The 17500-nt window shown below is 40.9% G+C and overlaps 1 protein-coding gene across 11 annotated transcripts in view; it reads left to right on the top strand.

Moving 5' to 3' along the window:
• robo2 (roundabout, axon guidance receptor, homolog 2 (Drosophila)) overlaps positions 1 to 17500 on the top strand; it is a 229083-nt gene that overhangs the window by 203697 nt on the left and 7886 nt on the right. For all 11 annotated transcript variants that reach the window (XM_058413726.1, XM_058413734.1, XM_058413730.1 and 8 more), the window contains 3 exons: positions 5561 to 5720; positions 8198 to 8461; positions 9961 to 10184. In XM_058413726.1, coding sequence (XP_058269709.1) covers positions 5561 to 5720; positions 8198 to 8461; positions 9961 to 10184 — 648 coding nt within the window. The remainder of the gene's footprint in view (positions 1 to 5560; positions 5721 to 8197; positions 8462 to 9960; positions 10185 to 17500) is intronic.

The raw sequence follows: 17500 nt of genomic DNA, 5'->3' as shown, positions 1-17500 counted from the left end.
GGGAAACTCATGAGGAAGAAACCTTGAAAAGTCTCCATGAGTGTGAGTGTGAGACTGTAGAACCTCACAGAAATCTTTAGATTTCACATTTCTTCAGAAATCTCCTATTCATTGTTTCTTGAGAGGCTTTACTTATTTTTATGTGTAGCGTCTCTGGGTGACACCTTCTGACCAATCAGAATCCAGAACTTAGAGTCCAGAACTCAAAATCCAGAACTTTAGAATTCAGAACTCAAAATCCAGAACGTTAGAATTCAGAACTCAAAAACCAGTACTCAGTGTCAAGAAATCAGATTCCAGAACTCAGAATCCAGAACTTTGGAGTCCAGAGGTTTAGAATCCAGAACTTAAGAATTCAGAAAGAAAGAAAGAAAGAAAGGAGGGAAGGAAGGAAGGAAGGAAGGAAGAAAAGAGGAAGGAAGGAAGGAAGGAAGGAAGGAAGAAAAGAGGAAGGAAGGGAGGGAGGGAGGGAAAAAGGAGGGGTGGAAGGAAGGAAGGAAGGAAGGAAGGAAGGAAGGAAGGAAGGAAGGAAGGAAGGAAGGAAGAGTTTGCCTCTCAGTGTCTATATTTCGTTCATATTTGAGCTAAATAAACCCTGTACACATTCATACACAAGAAGTCAGTGCTATTTTCTGAAGACAGGAATCTCAGTAAGTAGGCCACGGATTTGAAAGCGTGAGTCACAATTTGTTGGAAGAAGCTGGAGAGAAAGCAGGGAGGGAGAGAAAGAAAGGCAGGGAAATGAAAGGAGAGGTGAAAACTCAGATGTCAGAGCTGCTGAATAGAGCCGGTGGATGAAAACGCCACGTGTCCTGCTCTCATGGCTCTTATCTTTGCTTGTTGAAATGCATGAAATACTCAGTTAAATTCTTTCGCTTCTGTCTCGTGTTTTGACACACGTGTCCTCTGCACCTTCGTCTCCGTTCAACTCGGTTAATAAAAGAGACTGACAAACTAAAGACGTGTCCTTCGTTTCCAAATCTTAGCCTTTTAGAGTCGGTTTGGTCTCGAGGCTTCTGGGTTAATTCGCTTCCTGCTGGCGTCGGCTATAATTTCAGGACCGGGGCCGAGATCTTCTGCAGTGTGCTGCTTGCAATATTGATGTTCACCAGAGAGAGAGAGAGAGAGAGAGAGAGGGAGAGAGAAAGAGAGAGAGAGATGTGGACAGAGGAAGCAAGGCAGTGATTGAGCGATCACACTGTCCCTCCATTTATTGGCCGAAGCCAAAGTGTCGCCCAGAGGAACGATTAGGAAACTCAATTACTTCCCGCACTCCTCTTCCACCGCGGCCACTAGCCGCTAGCGCCTCCGGCCCGTTGCTGTTTTTTTATTACTCGAATGCTTTATTCATCTTGCTTTGACACCTTCGACTCAACCCTGAGCGCCGGCGGAACAATAGCTCTCCGTCAACGAGGAACTCTGCTCTCTAATAGAGCGCAACACAAACATCACATGACAAATCGGATTTTTCCTCCTCCGGTTTTTATCTCTTTCTGGTCGTGTCTCCGGAGATGGGAAAAGTACAGAGAGACTCTACCTAAGCGCCTTATAAAAAGTCTAAATATGAAACAATATGGGCAAATGTTTGTGCACCCCTGATCATCACACCCACATTCTCCAAGTCTGAAACACACAATGTCTGTGGATGCTGTGGAGCTAATAGGCTTGAAGCTGTTCCACAAGACAATGTGTCTGTGCACAAAGCTCCCGAGATACGTGAAGATGAGGAGTGTCCTGCATTCTAAATCTGACCCCACTGGACTGAACTGGAACACCGACTGAACCCCAGAACCTCCTCACTAATGCTCTTCTAACTGAATAAACACAAATCCACACAATCACACATCAATGACCAGAGAAGAGAAGAGAAGAGAAGAGAAGAGAAGAGAAGAGAAGAGAAGAGAAGAGAAGAGAAGAGAAGAGAAGAAGAGAGATAAAATGGCAAAATGAAATGAGGAGACGACAAAAAGAGTCGAGAAGAGAAGAGAGATAAAGAGATGAGATGAGAAGACAAGAGACAAGAAGGGAAAAAAGAGATTAAGAGATGAGATGAGACAAAAAGACAAGAGACAAGATGAGAAGAGAAGAGAGATAAAGAGATGAGACTAGAAGACAAGAAGAGAAGAGAAGAGAAGAGAAGAGAAGAGAAGAGAAGAGAAGAGAAGAGAAGAGAGAGAGATAAAGAGTTGAGATAATACAAGAGACAAGAAGAGAAGAGAGATAAAGTGATGAGATGAGAAGACGAGACAAGAAGAGAAGACAAGAGACAAGAAGAGAAGAGGAGAGATAAAGAGATGAGACGAGAAGAGACAAGAAGAAAGGAAAGGGGAATGAGGGAAGGAGAAAGGAGTTGAGGGGAGAAGAAAAGAGTTTTAGAGAAACTCACTCACTCATAACATTTGAGAGTAAATATTTCATCCGATCAGAAATGAGGTGTGATTTTTTTTAATCATATTAAAAATGTAAACATTCCACAATCCAGAATTTGGTGACGTTAATAAGCCAGTGTTGGAACATGGGGAGTGAATGAGAGCAAAAATCCAGCTAAAGGAGAAAGCACTAGCTAGCTCTGAGAACGATTAGCATAACTTAACACGGCGATAGCGACAGGGCAAAAAATATAACCACATTCACGGTCAAAATGAGATTCAGAGAAAGAAAAAGTTCAGAAACTTTACGTTTAATGACATCCAGAGCAGTCTGGTGAAGATTTTTGGGGTTCTGGCCTCGTATGAAATGTCCCAGTTCTAAAAAAAACCCCTCAGCATGCAGCAGCGCCGCCCGAAAGCGAAGGTTTTATCCACCGAGAGCAAATATAGATCGCTCGCAAGCCGAAAAGCAGGAGATGACAGATTCCAGCACGTGCCGCTTTCCGACTCGGCTATGTCAGGGAAAGCTATTTTCCGCTCGACTGCAGCCACCGCAGGAGAAACATGCAGAGTTAAGCGGTGAGGTGTGACGCGTTAATCAGTCTCCTGATCAATCCTGACACCTCTACAGCTCCAAGACCTCCATGTTAAAGCTGGATTCAGATCTTTCTTCATGGCTACACACTTCACGTCATGTGTGTGTGTGTGTCGTTACTGTGAAAGTGTAAATTAGTTGATCAGCCTCCTGATGGGTCACTGCTGAAAGACTGGACATCACTGTAGCAAAGGACGAGATCTGACAAGCGTCCATCTAAAAAAAAAAATAAACAAACAAACAAATATTCATTAGTTGACCAGCTAAAAAAAATATTAAGAAGAAGAAGAATTATAAGTATAAAAAGAAAAAAAAGAAGAAGAAAAAGAATGAAAAGAAGAAGAAGAAGACAGTTTAAAATAATAGTTTAAATAATTAATAGTTTTAAAAGATGATTCCAGTGTCTCAGTTCTAGTCACATGACCATGTCTAGGATATAAATACACAGATATCTAGAGGATCCCACATTTAAGTCTGTCTGTCTGTCTGTCTAATAACATAAGTTCTACTTTATGAACTGAGCACTGTTCTAATTTATCTATTCTGGTCCAAACTGGTTCTGACGAAACCTTTCAGTCATAGACGCTCGCTTAGATACAAAAAATAAATAAATAAAAATAATAATAATGCTGAAGTTGCAGTCATTTGAAATTCAACACCTTTTATTACTAAAGGCTACACTGTGCCTTTTATTTAGCGTAAATGGAAGGAGTCTCCAGAGTCAGAGGTAAAGCTGTATTTTTTTTTTCTTTAATAAATAAATCCCTTCAAAGAGCATATATATATATATATATATATATACACTATATTGCCAAAAGTATTCGATCCAAATAATCAGAATCAGGTGTTCCAATCACTTCCATGGCCACAGGTGTATAAAATCAAGCACCTAGGCATGCAGACTGTTTTTACAAACATTTGTGAAAGAATGGGTCGCTCTCAGGAGCTCAGTGAATTCCAGCGTGGAACTGTGATAGGATGCCACCTGTGCAACAAATCCAGTCGTGAAATTTCCTCGCTCCTAAATATTCCACGGTCAACTGTCAGCTGTATTATAAGAACATGGAAGTGTTTGGGAACGACAGCAACTCAGCCACGAAGTGGTAGGCCACGTAAACTGACGGAGCGGGGTCAGCGGATGCTGAGGCGCATAGTGTGAAGAGGTCGCCAACTTTCTGCAGAGTCAATCACTACAGACTTCCAAACTTCATGTGGCCTTCAGATTAGCTCAAGAACAGTGCGCAGAGAGCTTCATGGAATGGGTTTCCATGGCCGAGCAGCTGCATCCAAGCCATACATCACCAAGTGCAATGCAAAGCGTCGGATGCAGTGGTGTAAAGCACGCCGCCACTGGACTCTAGAGCAGTGGAGACGCGTTCTCTGGAGTGACGAATCGTGCTTCTCCATCTGGCAATCTGATGGACGAGTCTGGGTTTGGCGGTTGCCAGGAGAACGGTACTTGTCTGACTGCATTGTGCCAAGTGTAAAGTTTGGTGGAGGGGGATTATGGTGTGGGGTTGTTTTTCAGGAGCTGGGCTTGGCCCCTTAGTTCCAGTGAAAGGAACTCTGAATGCTTCAGCATACCAAGACATTTTGGACAATTCCATGCTCCCAACTTTGTGGGAACAGTTTGGAGCTGGCCCCTTCCTCTTCCAACATGACTGTGCACCAGTGACCAAAGCAAGGTCCATAAAGACATGGATGACAGAGTCTGGTGTGGATGAACTTGACTGGCCTGCACAGAGTCCTGACCTCAACCCGATAGAACACCTTTGGGATGAATTAGAGCGGAGACTGAGAGCCAGGCCTTCTCGTCCAACATCAGTGTGTGACCTCACAAATGCGCTTCTGGAAGAATGGTCAAAAATTCCCATAAACACACTCCTAAACCTTGTGGACAGCCTTCCCAGAAGAGTTGAAGCTGTTATAGCTGCAAAGGGTGGACCGACGTCATATTGAACGAGTGAGCGAATACTTTTGGCAATATAGTGTATATATATATTTTATTATTTATTTTTTTCCTTTTTAAAAGCAAAGTGATGAAATTCAGCCTGTTTGTCCGTCTGCGCTGCACTCTCTTGTCTTTTCGTTATTTTTTTCTTTTCTTTTCTTTCTGCTCGCTCTTGTCATATTTGAAAGGCAACAGAAATGAAATAAACTGCGCAGATTTCCATCAGAGCCGTGGCCCGGCGGAAAGCAGATGGATTTCAGCCTCCTTTCATGGGAGGTATTGAGAGAGGAGAGGAGGAGGAGGAGGACAGGACGCAGTGCAGCAGTCGTTTGTTTCTCTGTCTCTCGTCTCGTCTATTCTTTCGAAACCTTCAGAGTTCAATCAGTCGCTCGCTCTAAAGCCTCTTTTTCATGGCCCAGCCTCAGGAGTGCTGTTGTGACAGAAAGCTGGTGCCTTGAAGTGCAGATAAACTCCGAGTGAGATAAAGCGAAAGAGGGGGAAAATATTTCAGGTGTCACAAGACGGTGAAATTCGAATTAGCCCTGGGATTCAGAGGGGTGTGTGTGTGTGTGTGTGTGTGTGTGAGCACCAGGACATGTCGATGATCACATCTGATCTTCTTTTATTCTTCTGTTTTGTTTTTAGGTGGAAAAGGAGGGAAGAAGAAAAAGACCAAAGTAGGAGCCAAACCCACGAAGACGAATGGCTCCAGCTGGGCAAACGTCCCTCTACCTCCTCCTCCTGTCCACCCGCTACCGGGCACCGAGCTGGAGCACTACAGCACCGAGCACCATGAAGGAGGAGGGTACGACTCACTGACTGAGCCACCTCACTGATTCACTAACTGATTCATTGATTGACTCACTGACTGAATCTTTGACTGAGCCACTGATTGACTCACTGACTGAATCTTTGACTGACTCACTGATTGACTCACTGACTGAGCCAATGATTGACTCACTGACTGACTCACTGACTAAGCCACTAACTGATTCACTGACTGACTCACTGTCTGATTCACTGACTGATTCACTGATTGACTCACTGACTGACTCATTGACTGATTCACTGACTGAGCCACTGACTTATTTACTGATTGACTCACTGACAACTCACTGACTGACTCACTGATTGACTCACTGACTGATTCACTGACTGAGCCAATGATTGACTCACTGACTGAATCTTTGACTGAACCACTGATTGACTCACTGACTGAATCTTTGACTGACTCACTGATTGACTCACTGACTGAGCCAATGATTGACTCACTGACTGACTCACTGACTAAGCCACTAACTGATTCACTGACTGACTCACTGTCTGATTCACTGACTGATTCACTGATTGACTCACTGACTGACTCATTGACTGATTCACTGACTGAGCCACTGACTTATTTATTGATTGACTCACTGACAACTCACTGACTGACTCACTGATTGACTCACTGACTGATTCACTGACTGAGCCAATGATTGACTCACTGACTGAATCTTTGACTGAACCACTGATTGACTCACTGACTGAACCACTGATTGACTCACTGACTCACTAACTGACTGATTCACTGACTGACTGATTCACTGACTGACTAATCTTCTTGTTCTATTTTCTATCTGTATTAATGTTACAACTTTATTAAGGAAGGAAAGAAAGTACTAATGAAAGAACTAACTAATAAAACAAAGAAGGAAGGAAGGAAGGAAGGAAGGAAGGAAGGAAGGAAGGAAGGAAGGAAGGAAAAGCTAAAAAAAGAAAGGAAGAAACTACTAAAGGAAGGAAAGAAGGAACTATGTAAAGATAGAAGGAAGGAAGGATGACTAGAAGGAAGGAAGAAAGGAACAAACAAAAGAGCTTTGGAAGGAAGGAAGGAAGGAAGGAAGGCATTATGGAACAAAGAAACTAATGAAGGAATTAGTTAATGAAGGACAAACACAGGGAGGAAGGAAGGAAAGACAGAACAAACAAATGAACTTCCTTTCTTTCTTGATCCTTGATCCTTTCTTTCTTGAGCAATATTGCAGTGTTATAGAAATTTTAAAAGACTAATAATAATAATAATAATCATAATAATAATAATAATAATAATAATAATAATAATAACCACAGTAAGACACAAAGCCAGCCTTGTTCATGCACAGGAATAAAAAAATTCCTGTGTTTAAAATTATTGGCACCCCTGTACAGGTTACTTTTTCTTTTATGTCATTAGTCCTTCCTGTTGCGTTAAGAGAAGTGTGTGTGTGTGTGTGTGTGTAGCACTCAAAAACCTCAGGGTGGTTTTAGCACTTAAGTCTCTTGCTGGAGAGGTGTGCTTGCCTTTCAACCCCATTAATTTCCATCTCGGAGAGTCATCCAGCTTAATAGGCTATCTGGCAAATGAGGACTCTTCTGCACTGTAAATCTCACTCGTGTCTTTAACGGCTTCAGATTAAAACTGTTATGTCCTCTGGGCTGTGCACTGACAAATTCTTTTAATGAGCGTCGGCTTTATGGTGTGTATTAGTGCAGCGTGTAGGAGCGGAGTGTTAGGAAAGGCAAGACGCTCGACAGCCATCGTCCTGCTGGGAGGAAAAAAATAACTCAGAACTCTGTGGACTCCTTTGTGGAAATTTCAGCCTCAGTAAAGTATAGTAAAGAATATTCAGAATTTTGATGAACTGATGGTTTACACGTTTCAGCAACATTCATACCCTGAGTGAAAAAAGATAGAAAGGAAGGAAGGAAGAGTGGAAGGAAGGAAGGAAGGAAGGAAGGATTGAAAAGGAACTAGAGAATAAAAAAGGAAAGAAGAAGAGGATTGAAAGAAATAACTAAGCAAGTAAGGATGCAAGGAAGGAACTAATGAAGGCAGGATGGAACTAACAAAAAGGAAGGACAAACAGATCTAACAAACGAATGAAGGGAGGAAAGTGAACTAATGAAGGAAGGATTGAAAAAAAGTAGAATCTAAGGAAGGAAGGAAGGAAGAAAGAGTCGAAGGAAGGAACTAAAAAAGGAAGAAATGAAGGAAGGAAGGAAGGAAGGAAGGAAGGAAGGAACAGTCAAACAAACAAACCAACGAACGAAATATTGAAAAGGAACTAGAGAAGAAAGAAAAGAAAGAAGGAAAAAAGAAAAGTAGGAAGGAAGGAAGGAAGGAACTCTATATACTGTCTGTTGATTATTAAAACTAATCCTTTCCGAAGAGGGCTGAAGTAAATCTTCATGAATCTATTTTTTTTTCTTTATCATCCCTCGTTCACTCCATATCATCCCTGTGTGTTTTCTGTGCTGTAGCTATGACAGTGATGGGTGGGGACACCCTCTGCCCGTGCAGACCTACCTTCACCAGGGAGTGGAGGATGAGCTGGAGGAGGAAGAGGAGCGTGTCCCGACTCCGCCTGTCCGCGGCGTGGCATCGTCTCCTGCGGCCATGTCCTTCGGGAAACAGTCCACGGCCACGCTGACCCCGTCCCCTCGAGACGAGACACAGCCCATGCTGCACGCACATCTGGACGAGCTGGCGAGGCAGTACCAGCTGGACATGGCCAAGCAGACATGGTGAGGAGCCAAGCACTGTCTCAGGGTTTCCCTTCTTCCCTTCAAAAACCTGCTGACCTTATAGACAAAATATTATACAAGAATATTATATTTGATTATTTCAGTCTGATGAAATTACAGAGAAAAAATATCTTTATATTCATCCATTTATCTCTTTTAATTTAGTATAGCATTTATTTTCATTTTATATAATTGATTCTTTCAGTTTTCAATTCTTTTCTTTCTTTATTTATTTTTCTTTCCTTCTTTCTTTCTTTCTTTCTTTCTTTCTTTCTTTCTTTCTTTCTTTCTTTCTTTCTTTCTTTCTTTCTTTCTTTCTTTCTACCAGTTTTCATTTATTTACTTAATTTTATTATTTCAGATTTTCATAATTCTTCAGTTTTTTCCCTTTTTTGTGTATTTCATTCCATCTTTCATTTTCTTTCCTCATTTCATTTCTCTCTTTCTTTTCTTTCTTTTGTTCTTCTTTTATTTACTACATTTACTTATGTACAGTCTTCTCTTTCTTTTTTTCCTTCTTTCATTTCCTTTATTTTTTTCTCTCTCCTCCGTCTGCAGCATTGGCACAGCGCTTTGAAATGAAATATGAACTCAATGCAAAGGTCCAGACTGTAATTTATAGCAAAAAGAAAAAAAGTTCTTTGGATGTCTAAATACAGACTGCTCTCAGCCGCATAACCACAACATTTAACTTCCTGGCAAAACCAATTAATCACAATCCTCTGGCTAATTTTCCAAACTTTCTTTTCAGACCTGGAGGAGAAACAGAAAAAAAGGAAATCAAAGGGCTGGAATAAATGCTAAGACCCTATTTAAAATAGTTCTCTGGTGCATGTCAGCGTTGCGTTTTTATGGCTTTCATGCAAAGCAAATGAGCCACATGCTTCATCCTGTCCCTCAGTCCTGAAACCTGGCACATGTTCATTTCTGCGCTCCCTCACGGGGAATAGGCTCGGCTTGTCAAGAAGGAAATGTCATGTTTCTTGAGTAATGACTACGTTGCTTCAAGTAAATCTTTGACAACAGGGAAGAGCCCGTGATTATACCCAAATCTAGGCATAGCCACATCAAAGATGCTCGCATTGACACTCACGTACACACTAACATGTACGCTCTGGGCCTGTCAGCGGACCTGGCTGTTTAGGAGGTGACAGCTACGATGCTAGCATGCCTGTGGAGCTTGGTATTGTATCCTCCTCAGCTGCAATTAGCGGGGGTCATTGTGTTAGCATGCGAAGCGCGGCAACGTTGAATTAGCCGAATTGTCCCGATTCATCTGAAGCTTGACGTGGAGCGTTCCAGGAATTGCAAATTTGCTGTGACAGATACCTCCTCCTCTACATGTTTCCCATTCATCTCGCTGCGTCTCTTGACACCTTTTGTCTCTGGCTGACATCCTGTCTGAGCCCCCACTCAAATATGGAAATGTCTGGGCTTGGTGTGATATGTGTGTGTGTGTGTGTGTGTGTGTGTGTGGTGATGTGTTTTATTTTACCCAGGCACATGCAGGGAGGCCCGTATCCCCCTCAAGCTCCTGCTCCTCCCATAGGCTACATGTCCAGCACCCTCATGTCCGACATCGAGACAGATCTCCCTGACGAGGATGAGGACGATGAGGAGGAGGAAGAGGAAGACGAAGGTTATGAGATGTCACCACCACCGCTCCGGGGTATCGAACACACACCTGGATCCAGCATGGACAACTTAGACAGCTCGGTAACAGGTGAGATTCTCCGTCCACTCCATAAGGTCTATGAGACAGCTGTAATATTTAAGGAAGTAAACCCCTAAGCAGTATGTAACCATTTTTAGTGTACATAAACAGTTTCATGTGTCTGCCTAAATATATATAATTTTGCAAACCTAAACAGTAGAGAGCTTTATAATTCACACTTATACATTATACAGTACTACAATATAACAACTGTGCCACATAGTGTAATATAGTATAATATATATACTATAGCCCTAGTATAGTATAGTATTGAATAGTACAATATAGTACAGTACAGTGTAGTATATTACAGTATAGTGCAGTACAGTGTAGTAAAGTGTAGAGTAGTATAGTATAGTATAGTACAGTATAGTATAGGCATGGTATAGTAAGGTATAGTATAGCATATAATGTTGTGGTGTGGTATAGTATAGAGTATAGTATAGGATAGACATGGTACTGTACAGTATAGTGTGTAATAGTGTGCTATGGTATAGTGTACAGTAGTATAGTATAATATAGGCAGGATACTGTACAGTACTGTGACTTTTTTCTAAAGTATGCCACGTCTATATTATACTTTTCTCATTACACCACGGGTTTTATGGTACTTTATCTGTGTCCTACACAATACATTGGTCCTGCTATAATCATACTATTTTACTGTGGTATACCACGGTTATACTGTACTATGGGACTTAATGGTAATACTACACTATACTATTTTTTTTATAATACCACTTTGGTTCACAGTGGAAGACAATGGAAATACTGTGATACAGTATGATTATAATGTAGTATTCTGTGATTTATAGTTTCCTGTGGTACATCATACTATATTATAATATACCGTACTACAGGATATTATACTTTACTACAAAATATTATACTTTTACTCTATACCATAATTATACTATATTTACTATGCAACTCTGTGGTTTACTCCACAATGCTCTGGTTATATATTACTGTGTAGTATGTGTTTTTTTAAGACTCTGTGGTTATACTGTTGGAACACTGTGACATTACTCTGGTACAGAATGATCATAGTTGAGTATGCAGTCATTTAACAATAGTGCATCATGACTATACATCACTATACACTATGGTTTAACACCAATTTACACTCTATAGTGTACTTTACACTATGCTATGCTGTACTATACTATGTTTTTTATAACTTTACTTTTTTTTCCACAGTGGAACTCTAGGGTAGTACTCTGGTACAGTATGATTATAGTATACTGTTATTTAATATGGTACATCATGGCTATACTACACTACCATTGAAAACTCCGGGTAAAGTGAAATATTTTTCATGGTACTTTACGGTTTTGCGAATCCTATTCAATCCTACTTGCTCACAGTCTTACTCCACTAGAGGCATAACTGTTTAATTTGTTTTTTATCTCAGCCATCTTTTCCCCCATTTCAAGCAGTTTAATTCAGTTCAATCAGTCCCTAGCTGGACTCCAGCATGAATTGGGACAAAGAGAAAAATCCAACTGACCTTCAGAATCAGGCAAGAAAAAAAAAGTCCATTATGCATCAGCTCCTTCTGTGAGGGAGATCACAGCATCCTTATCCGAGTGCAGATCAAATTACAGCTCAAACCCACATGCAGGTCAGAGATAAAACAACGGAAATAACAGCTTGCCAATGATTCCTAATCTAAAAGCGACAAATTTCATCTTATCGCTTTATGGTTGCGTTAGCAATGTTTACCAGGGCAGTATTCACAAATGTTTATGCGTATTTATGTACATATAGCATGTAGAGATATAGTTTGAAATATATGTATATATATATATATATATATATATATATATATATATTTTTTTTTTTTTTTTTTTTTTTTTCTTGCAGAATTTACCAGTCAGTTCACACGACTCGTATAAGATCGTATGAAAAGTTATGAAGGTCGAGGTTAATGATAGGGGCTGGGATGAACATCACCCTTACATATTTCCCATGAGATCATTTGACAGATTTAAACTTTAACAAAGCTTATGTTTGAAGGAGAGGACGGCCATCACTCCCTGCCAAAAACACACCTCATACCTTCGTGAAAATGAGTGCATTCAATTTAAATCGAGTTTGTTCAAGACGTTGTTCAGGGCCAAACATTACTGAATTAAAATTAATTGAGGAGAGATAAGAAAAGTCCATGAATTTTAAAAAAGGTTATGAAATTGGGAAGAGAGAAAAAACAGGAATGTAATGAACACCGAGAGAGAGAGAGAGAGAGAGAGAGAGAGAGAGAGAAACACAGTGAAAAATAGAGTCAGGAACTGGAAGTGCATCACATTTATATTACCACCCAGCAAAAATTGGAACAAGTCTCACGTTCAGCTATTTTCCTCGTTCCATCCAGAAAGAGTCATTTCCATTTTTACAACGCATTGAAAAGGTTTTATGAGCCGTCTGTCATAGCGGACACATGAAGGGTATGACATCGCACGACTGGAAACAGAGAGTCTATTCTTCTCCCGTCACAGGAAGGAGGAAGTTAAAAAAAAAAAACACGATAGCTTTACATGAAGGCTGGAGTATACAGTATAGTATATGTATTCGTCAAAATGGCTGACATGTTTCATGCTCTTTTTTCCGACTGTAATTTTCCAGACTGTTACCCTTACTGGTGAGGGATTTGATTTCAGGGAACACCTCCCCAAATCAGAGTGCAGATAACAGATTTGTGAAAAATGATGAAGGTGAAGAAAGAGAGGAGGTTAGTATCTGTGAACGTGAGCAGTATATGAAAGGAGATGCGGGTAAAAAAAGAGACAGAGAAGTTGTGAAGTTGAGCCGGAGACAAGCTTGAGAGAGCTACGAGATGCACTTTTCTCGGTGGCGTGATGGAGCGCTAGCTTTGCCGGCTTTGACACCTCGCTGTACAGATATATTTAGGGGAATAGAAGGTGAAGGCCTCAACCTAATCCACTGCATCTCCCTGCCAGTGTGTTACTCAGCAAACAGACTATTTCCCTTTATCTCTACACCACGCTGCCTCACTCCCCGCTCTCCTGACAGACCGGGGAAAGAAGAAAGAGATCACGACTACTTTTTTTTCCTAACAGAGGTGTTGAAAACATGCGTCTGCTGGGAAAAAGGCGTAACAGTGTGAGTGTGTATAAACTATACACTGAGAAAAAAAAAGGTTTAAATTGTTCCTGGGGGGAATCCGGTGTTGTACATCATTGTGATGTTATGCTAGGTTGCTGAAGGATGTAGCTCTCATACATTGAGTTTATATTGCTCTATACTGTGGTTTATACTGTACCATATGGATTTAATATATTTTGTAATACTACAGTGTTACTATGGCTCTACTGTGTTGTACAATATCGTATAGTTTTAATATGCTACGCCAAACGTCATTGTTTTACTCGATTGCACAGTAAAAATTCTTATAAACTCAGATTCTCCCATACCCCTCAAGCTAAAAAGCACTTATGTACAAGCAGCCATGAATACGGTCTGCTTCATTTAAGTATATTTTATCAGCCAGCATGCTTTATGAGCTTTGTAACGTCTCCAGTGAGCTCACTCCCAAACCGGCGTGGTTGACCACGCTCTCATAAACGCCATCACATGACCCAAAAGGCGAGCAGATACATCAGCTCGTCATGAGGAATAATTACGATGCTTAACGATATGCATATGAGGGGCAGGAGCTGGTATAAATCAGCTTCAGTGGCAGCGGGGTGCTGGATGGCTTTTATGACCCAGATAACACGGCTTAGCCGAGCCCTGAATATTAACCATGCACCGTTCTGCACTGCTTCTGATTAGTTCAAACATGTGGCCCAAATGTTTCCACATGGCACTGGTGCTTTAAAAGACTCTAACAGTGGAACCTCAGCATACGAATGCCCTCCCTTACAAATTAAGAATTGAAATTTTGCATCAGCATACAAAGCATTTTCGGCATACAAAGTACCAAACCGAACACCGGCTAAGTTAGTGAGTACGTCCGGGAGCCTTTCAAAACTTGTTAGCATCAGGGGGAAACCAAGCGAAGCCAACCGAAGCGGGTTTACGAATTTTTTTTCAGTCAGAGAAAGCTGTATGGAAAGAGTAAACCCACAATACCAACGTTAACTTCGGCATGCGTTCAAAAGTTAGGTGATTTTTCTGGTGTTTTTTTGGTGACAGATTGGTGGTGTGGGTGGTCTGTTCTATTTTTAGCCCAAGCTTGGTGGCACGACTTCCTGTGAGGAGCCTTGACATGAAATGCTTGGCTTGGGTCAGTTCTTTGTAAGCAGCCATACAGTTTACATACGCTGAGTATTGGGAATATTGGATATATTTTTGGGCGGCTGGAACGGATTATCTGCATTTACATTATTTCTTGTGGAGAAATTCATTTCAATACACATTTTCACCTTAAGAACCAAGTAAATTCATATGTCGAGGTTCCGCTGTATTTAATTCAGAGAACCCTATACTGTATACACTGTATGCTTAACTGAGTGTTTTTGTTTGTATTTTCAGTCAGAGGCACAGAACAATCTGACATTGTGACAATATAAAGTACAATATGTACTTTAATTATCATGAATTAAATAAATAAATAAGGGGCAGCACGGGGGCTTAGTGGTTAGCACTGTTGCCTCACAGCAAGACGGTCCTGGGTTCGAATCCCGGAGTCGAACAGGCTGGGGCCTTTCTGTGTCGAGTTTGCATGTTCTCCCCGTGCCTGCGTGGGTTTACTCTGGGTACTCTGGTTTCCTCCCACAGTCCAAAAGCATGTACATTAGGTTGATTGGTAATTCTAGATTGCCCATAGGAGTGAGTGAGTGAGTGAGTGAGTGTGTGTGTGGTTGTTTGTCTATGTGTGGCCCTGTGATGGACTGGTGACCTGTCCAGGGTGTACCCCTGCCTTTCGCCCTATGTGCACTGGGATAGGCTCCAGCAGACCCCCGTGACCCTAGGAGTCCTAGGAATAAGCGGGTATAGACAATGAATAAATAAATAATCATTAATTATTGAGCATCACATAATACCGAAGCCCTTAAACTCATGTCTGTATTAATTGCTCATTCACAGTAATAAGCTGCACTGTAATTTAACAAATTTAAATATAATCAATGATACAGTGAAGTTTTTTAGGGCGCTGGTGGCTCAGTGGTAGGTTTCTCGCCTTCCATGTGAAAGGCCCAGGTTTGATTCCCAGCCACTGCCCACACCCCAGCCACTGGATGCAGTGCCGGTCCCAAGCCCAGAATAAAATGGGAGGGTTGCGTCAGGAAGGGCATCCGTCGTAAAACCTGTGCCAAGTTGTTTTGTGGACCAGTTAGTCCCCTATGGCGACCCTTCACACTTGTAGGGAGCAGCCATGAAGTTTTCTGTAAGGAGTTTTGTTTTTTGTATTTAAGGAAGGAGTCTCCAGTGTCAGTGCTTTCTACATTCATTGCACTCATAAAAGGATGATTGTTTTATATGTGGTGTGTGGAATTTAAAGGTTCATCAAAAAAAGATTTATTATTATTATTATTATTATTATTATTATTATTATTATTATTATTATTATTATTATTTTATTTTTTATCATCTCAGAATTATTTCACTAATTTAATCAATTATTATTATTTTTTCTATAAATATTTTCAATATTTCTCAGAAGCATTTTAATATCAAAGTTATATTAATTTCTCTCCAAATGGTTATTTTGGCCAAGTGCAGAACCCCAGGGTTCTGTATAGAACCTTAAGGAAGTTCTTTTGTTAATTCTTTGGTCTAGAGCAGTTTCTTGGTAATGTAACAAGCTGATATAACATAAAGTGATGACAGAAACTAGCATGTTCCACAGTTTTAAATGTAACTCTAAAAGGATAAAATGTATGGCAAATTTTATTCGGTATTCTAGGACAATAATCAACCTCAGGGCTGTAACGGTAATTCCGTCTTGCTACATTTCCAAGGAAATATATAAGAAATGACTTTCCGAACGTTCCGTTAGCAGACGAGTCGTCTTTTGTTTTGTTTTCAGCTCCTGACCCCATTTCCACTGTAACAGGAAGAAATGCGGTACAGCATTTTGGAAATGCATTTAGCTGAATCTCTATTAGCGATGACATCCCATCCTCTCGCAGGGTGTGTTAGCAGAGTGTGGGCTTTCATCGAACTGCACTCTGTCTGTGCGGGGTTTTTTTTCTTTTTCTATGGAGTCTGTCCTTCTGAAGTGGAGTAGCGCAGGGCCTCGGCACACACTTTGGCACCACACCTCATTCATTAAATTCAGTGTTGCTTTGTTGAAAGATGGGCTCAGGGGAAGCAAGGATTTTTTTTCCTTTGGTAGAGAAACAAAGCCGTTTCTGAGCAGAGACAGGAGGTGATTTAGCTTTCCCGAGCCTTTCTTTCGCTTGTGCTATTTCAAACAATATCCTGATTTATGTTATTTCCTAAATTACTTTTTGTGTGCAAGAAATAATACACAATGGGGTTGCGTATACTTTGTATACCTAGTACGCTAAAAGAAAATGCCTTACTTTAGGTGTGTGTTCATTTCAAATGCTGGATGATTGTAATGCAGGCAAACGTCTTTTACATGCTAGAAAATATAAATAAGGCAAGTGTGCAGATGTTTGTCCTCACATGCCGATTTTCTTTCCTGCTATTTCAGTGAAGTTTACCAACTCTGTATCTGAACAGTAAGATCGCTGGGAAATTTTCACTAGGACACATTCAGGAGATGCTTTGCCACAAGAAGTCATGAAATCAAATTGGTTTCTCTGGTAACCACACTGAAACACTAGCTGTGGGTATAGCAGGGTCTGGTGTTTGTATATATCTCTTAACAAAAGGAGGTACTAATCATTATAATGGGAAACTTCTGTTCTTTAGTTACACCTGAGAACCAGATTACTTTATTCAGATTGAGTTACATTTAAATGCTAGGGTGTGTACCAGACACCATTATCCACAGCAAATTACATTTATCTTATTTATACAACTGAGCAGTTGCAGGGTAAGGGCCTTGCTCAAGGGCCCAGGCAGAGGCAGATGATTGGGATCTGAACACATGTGTAATGGTCACCACGTGAAGCAGGGATCGAACTCAGATCTCTCGGATCTGGTAATTGTGATCGCCTGCGTGCAGATAAACAGACCCACATGCAGGATAAACTTATAGCGCTGCTTTATTAACAAAACTAAAAGCCTTAAACAAAACACTGGACAAATACTACATGAGTAACAAAAACTATAACACGGGAACCTGGAAACAACGGCGTCTAACCGCACCATGCAAATTAAAAACAATGACTGAGAAAGACAGATACAAAGGGCTGGTGTATATATAGGACAAAACATTAGGCTAA

Source organism: Hemibagrus wyckioides, linkage group LG17, assembly GCF_019097595.1.
Source record: "Hemibagrus wyckioides isolate EC202008001 linkage group LG17, SWU_Hwy_1.0, whole genome shotgun sequence".
Lineage (NCBI taxonomy): Eukaryota > Metazoa > Chordata > Actinopteri > Siluriformes > Bagridae > Hemibagrus > Hemibagrus wyckioides.
Note: the sequence above shows the minus strand (reverse complement) of the source record. Positions and strands in the feature narration are given on the sequence as shown.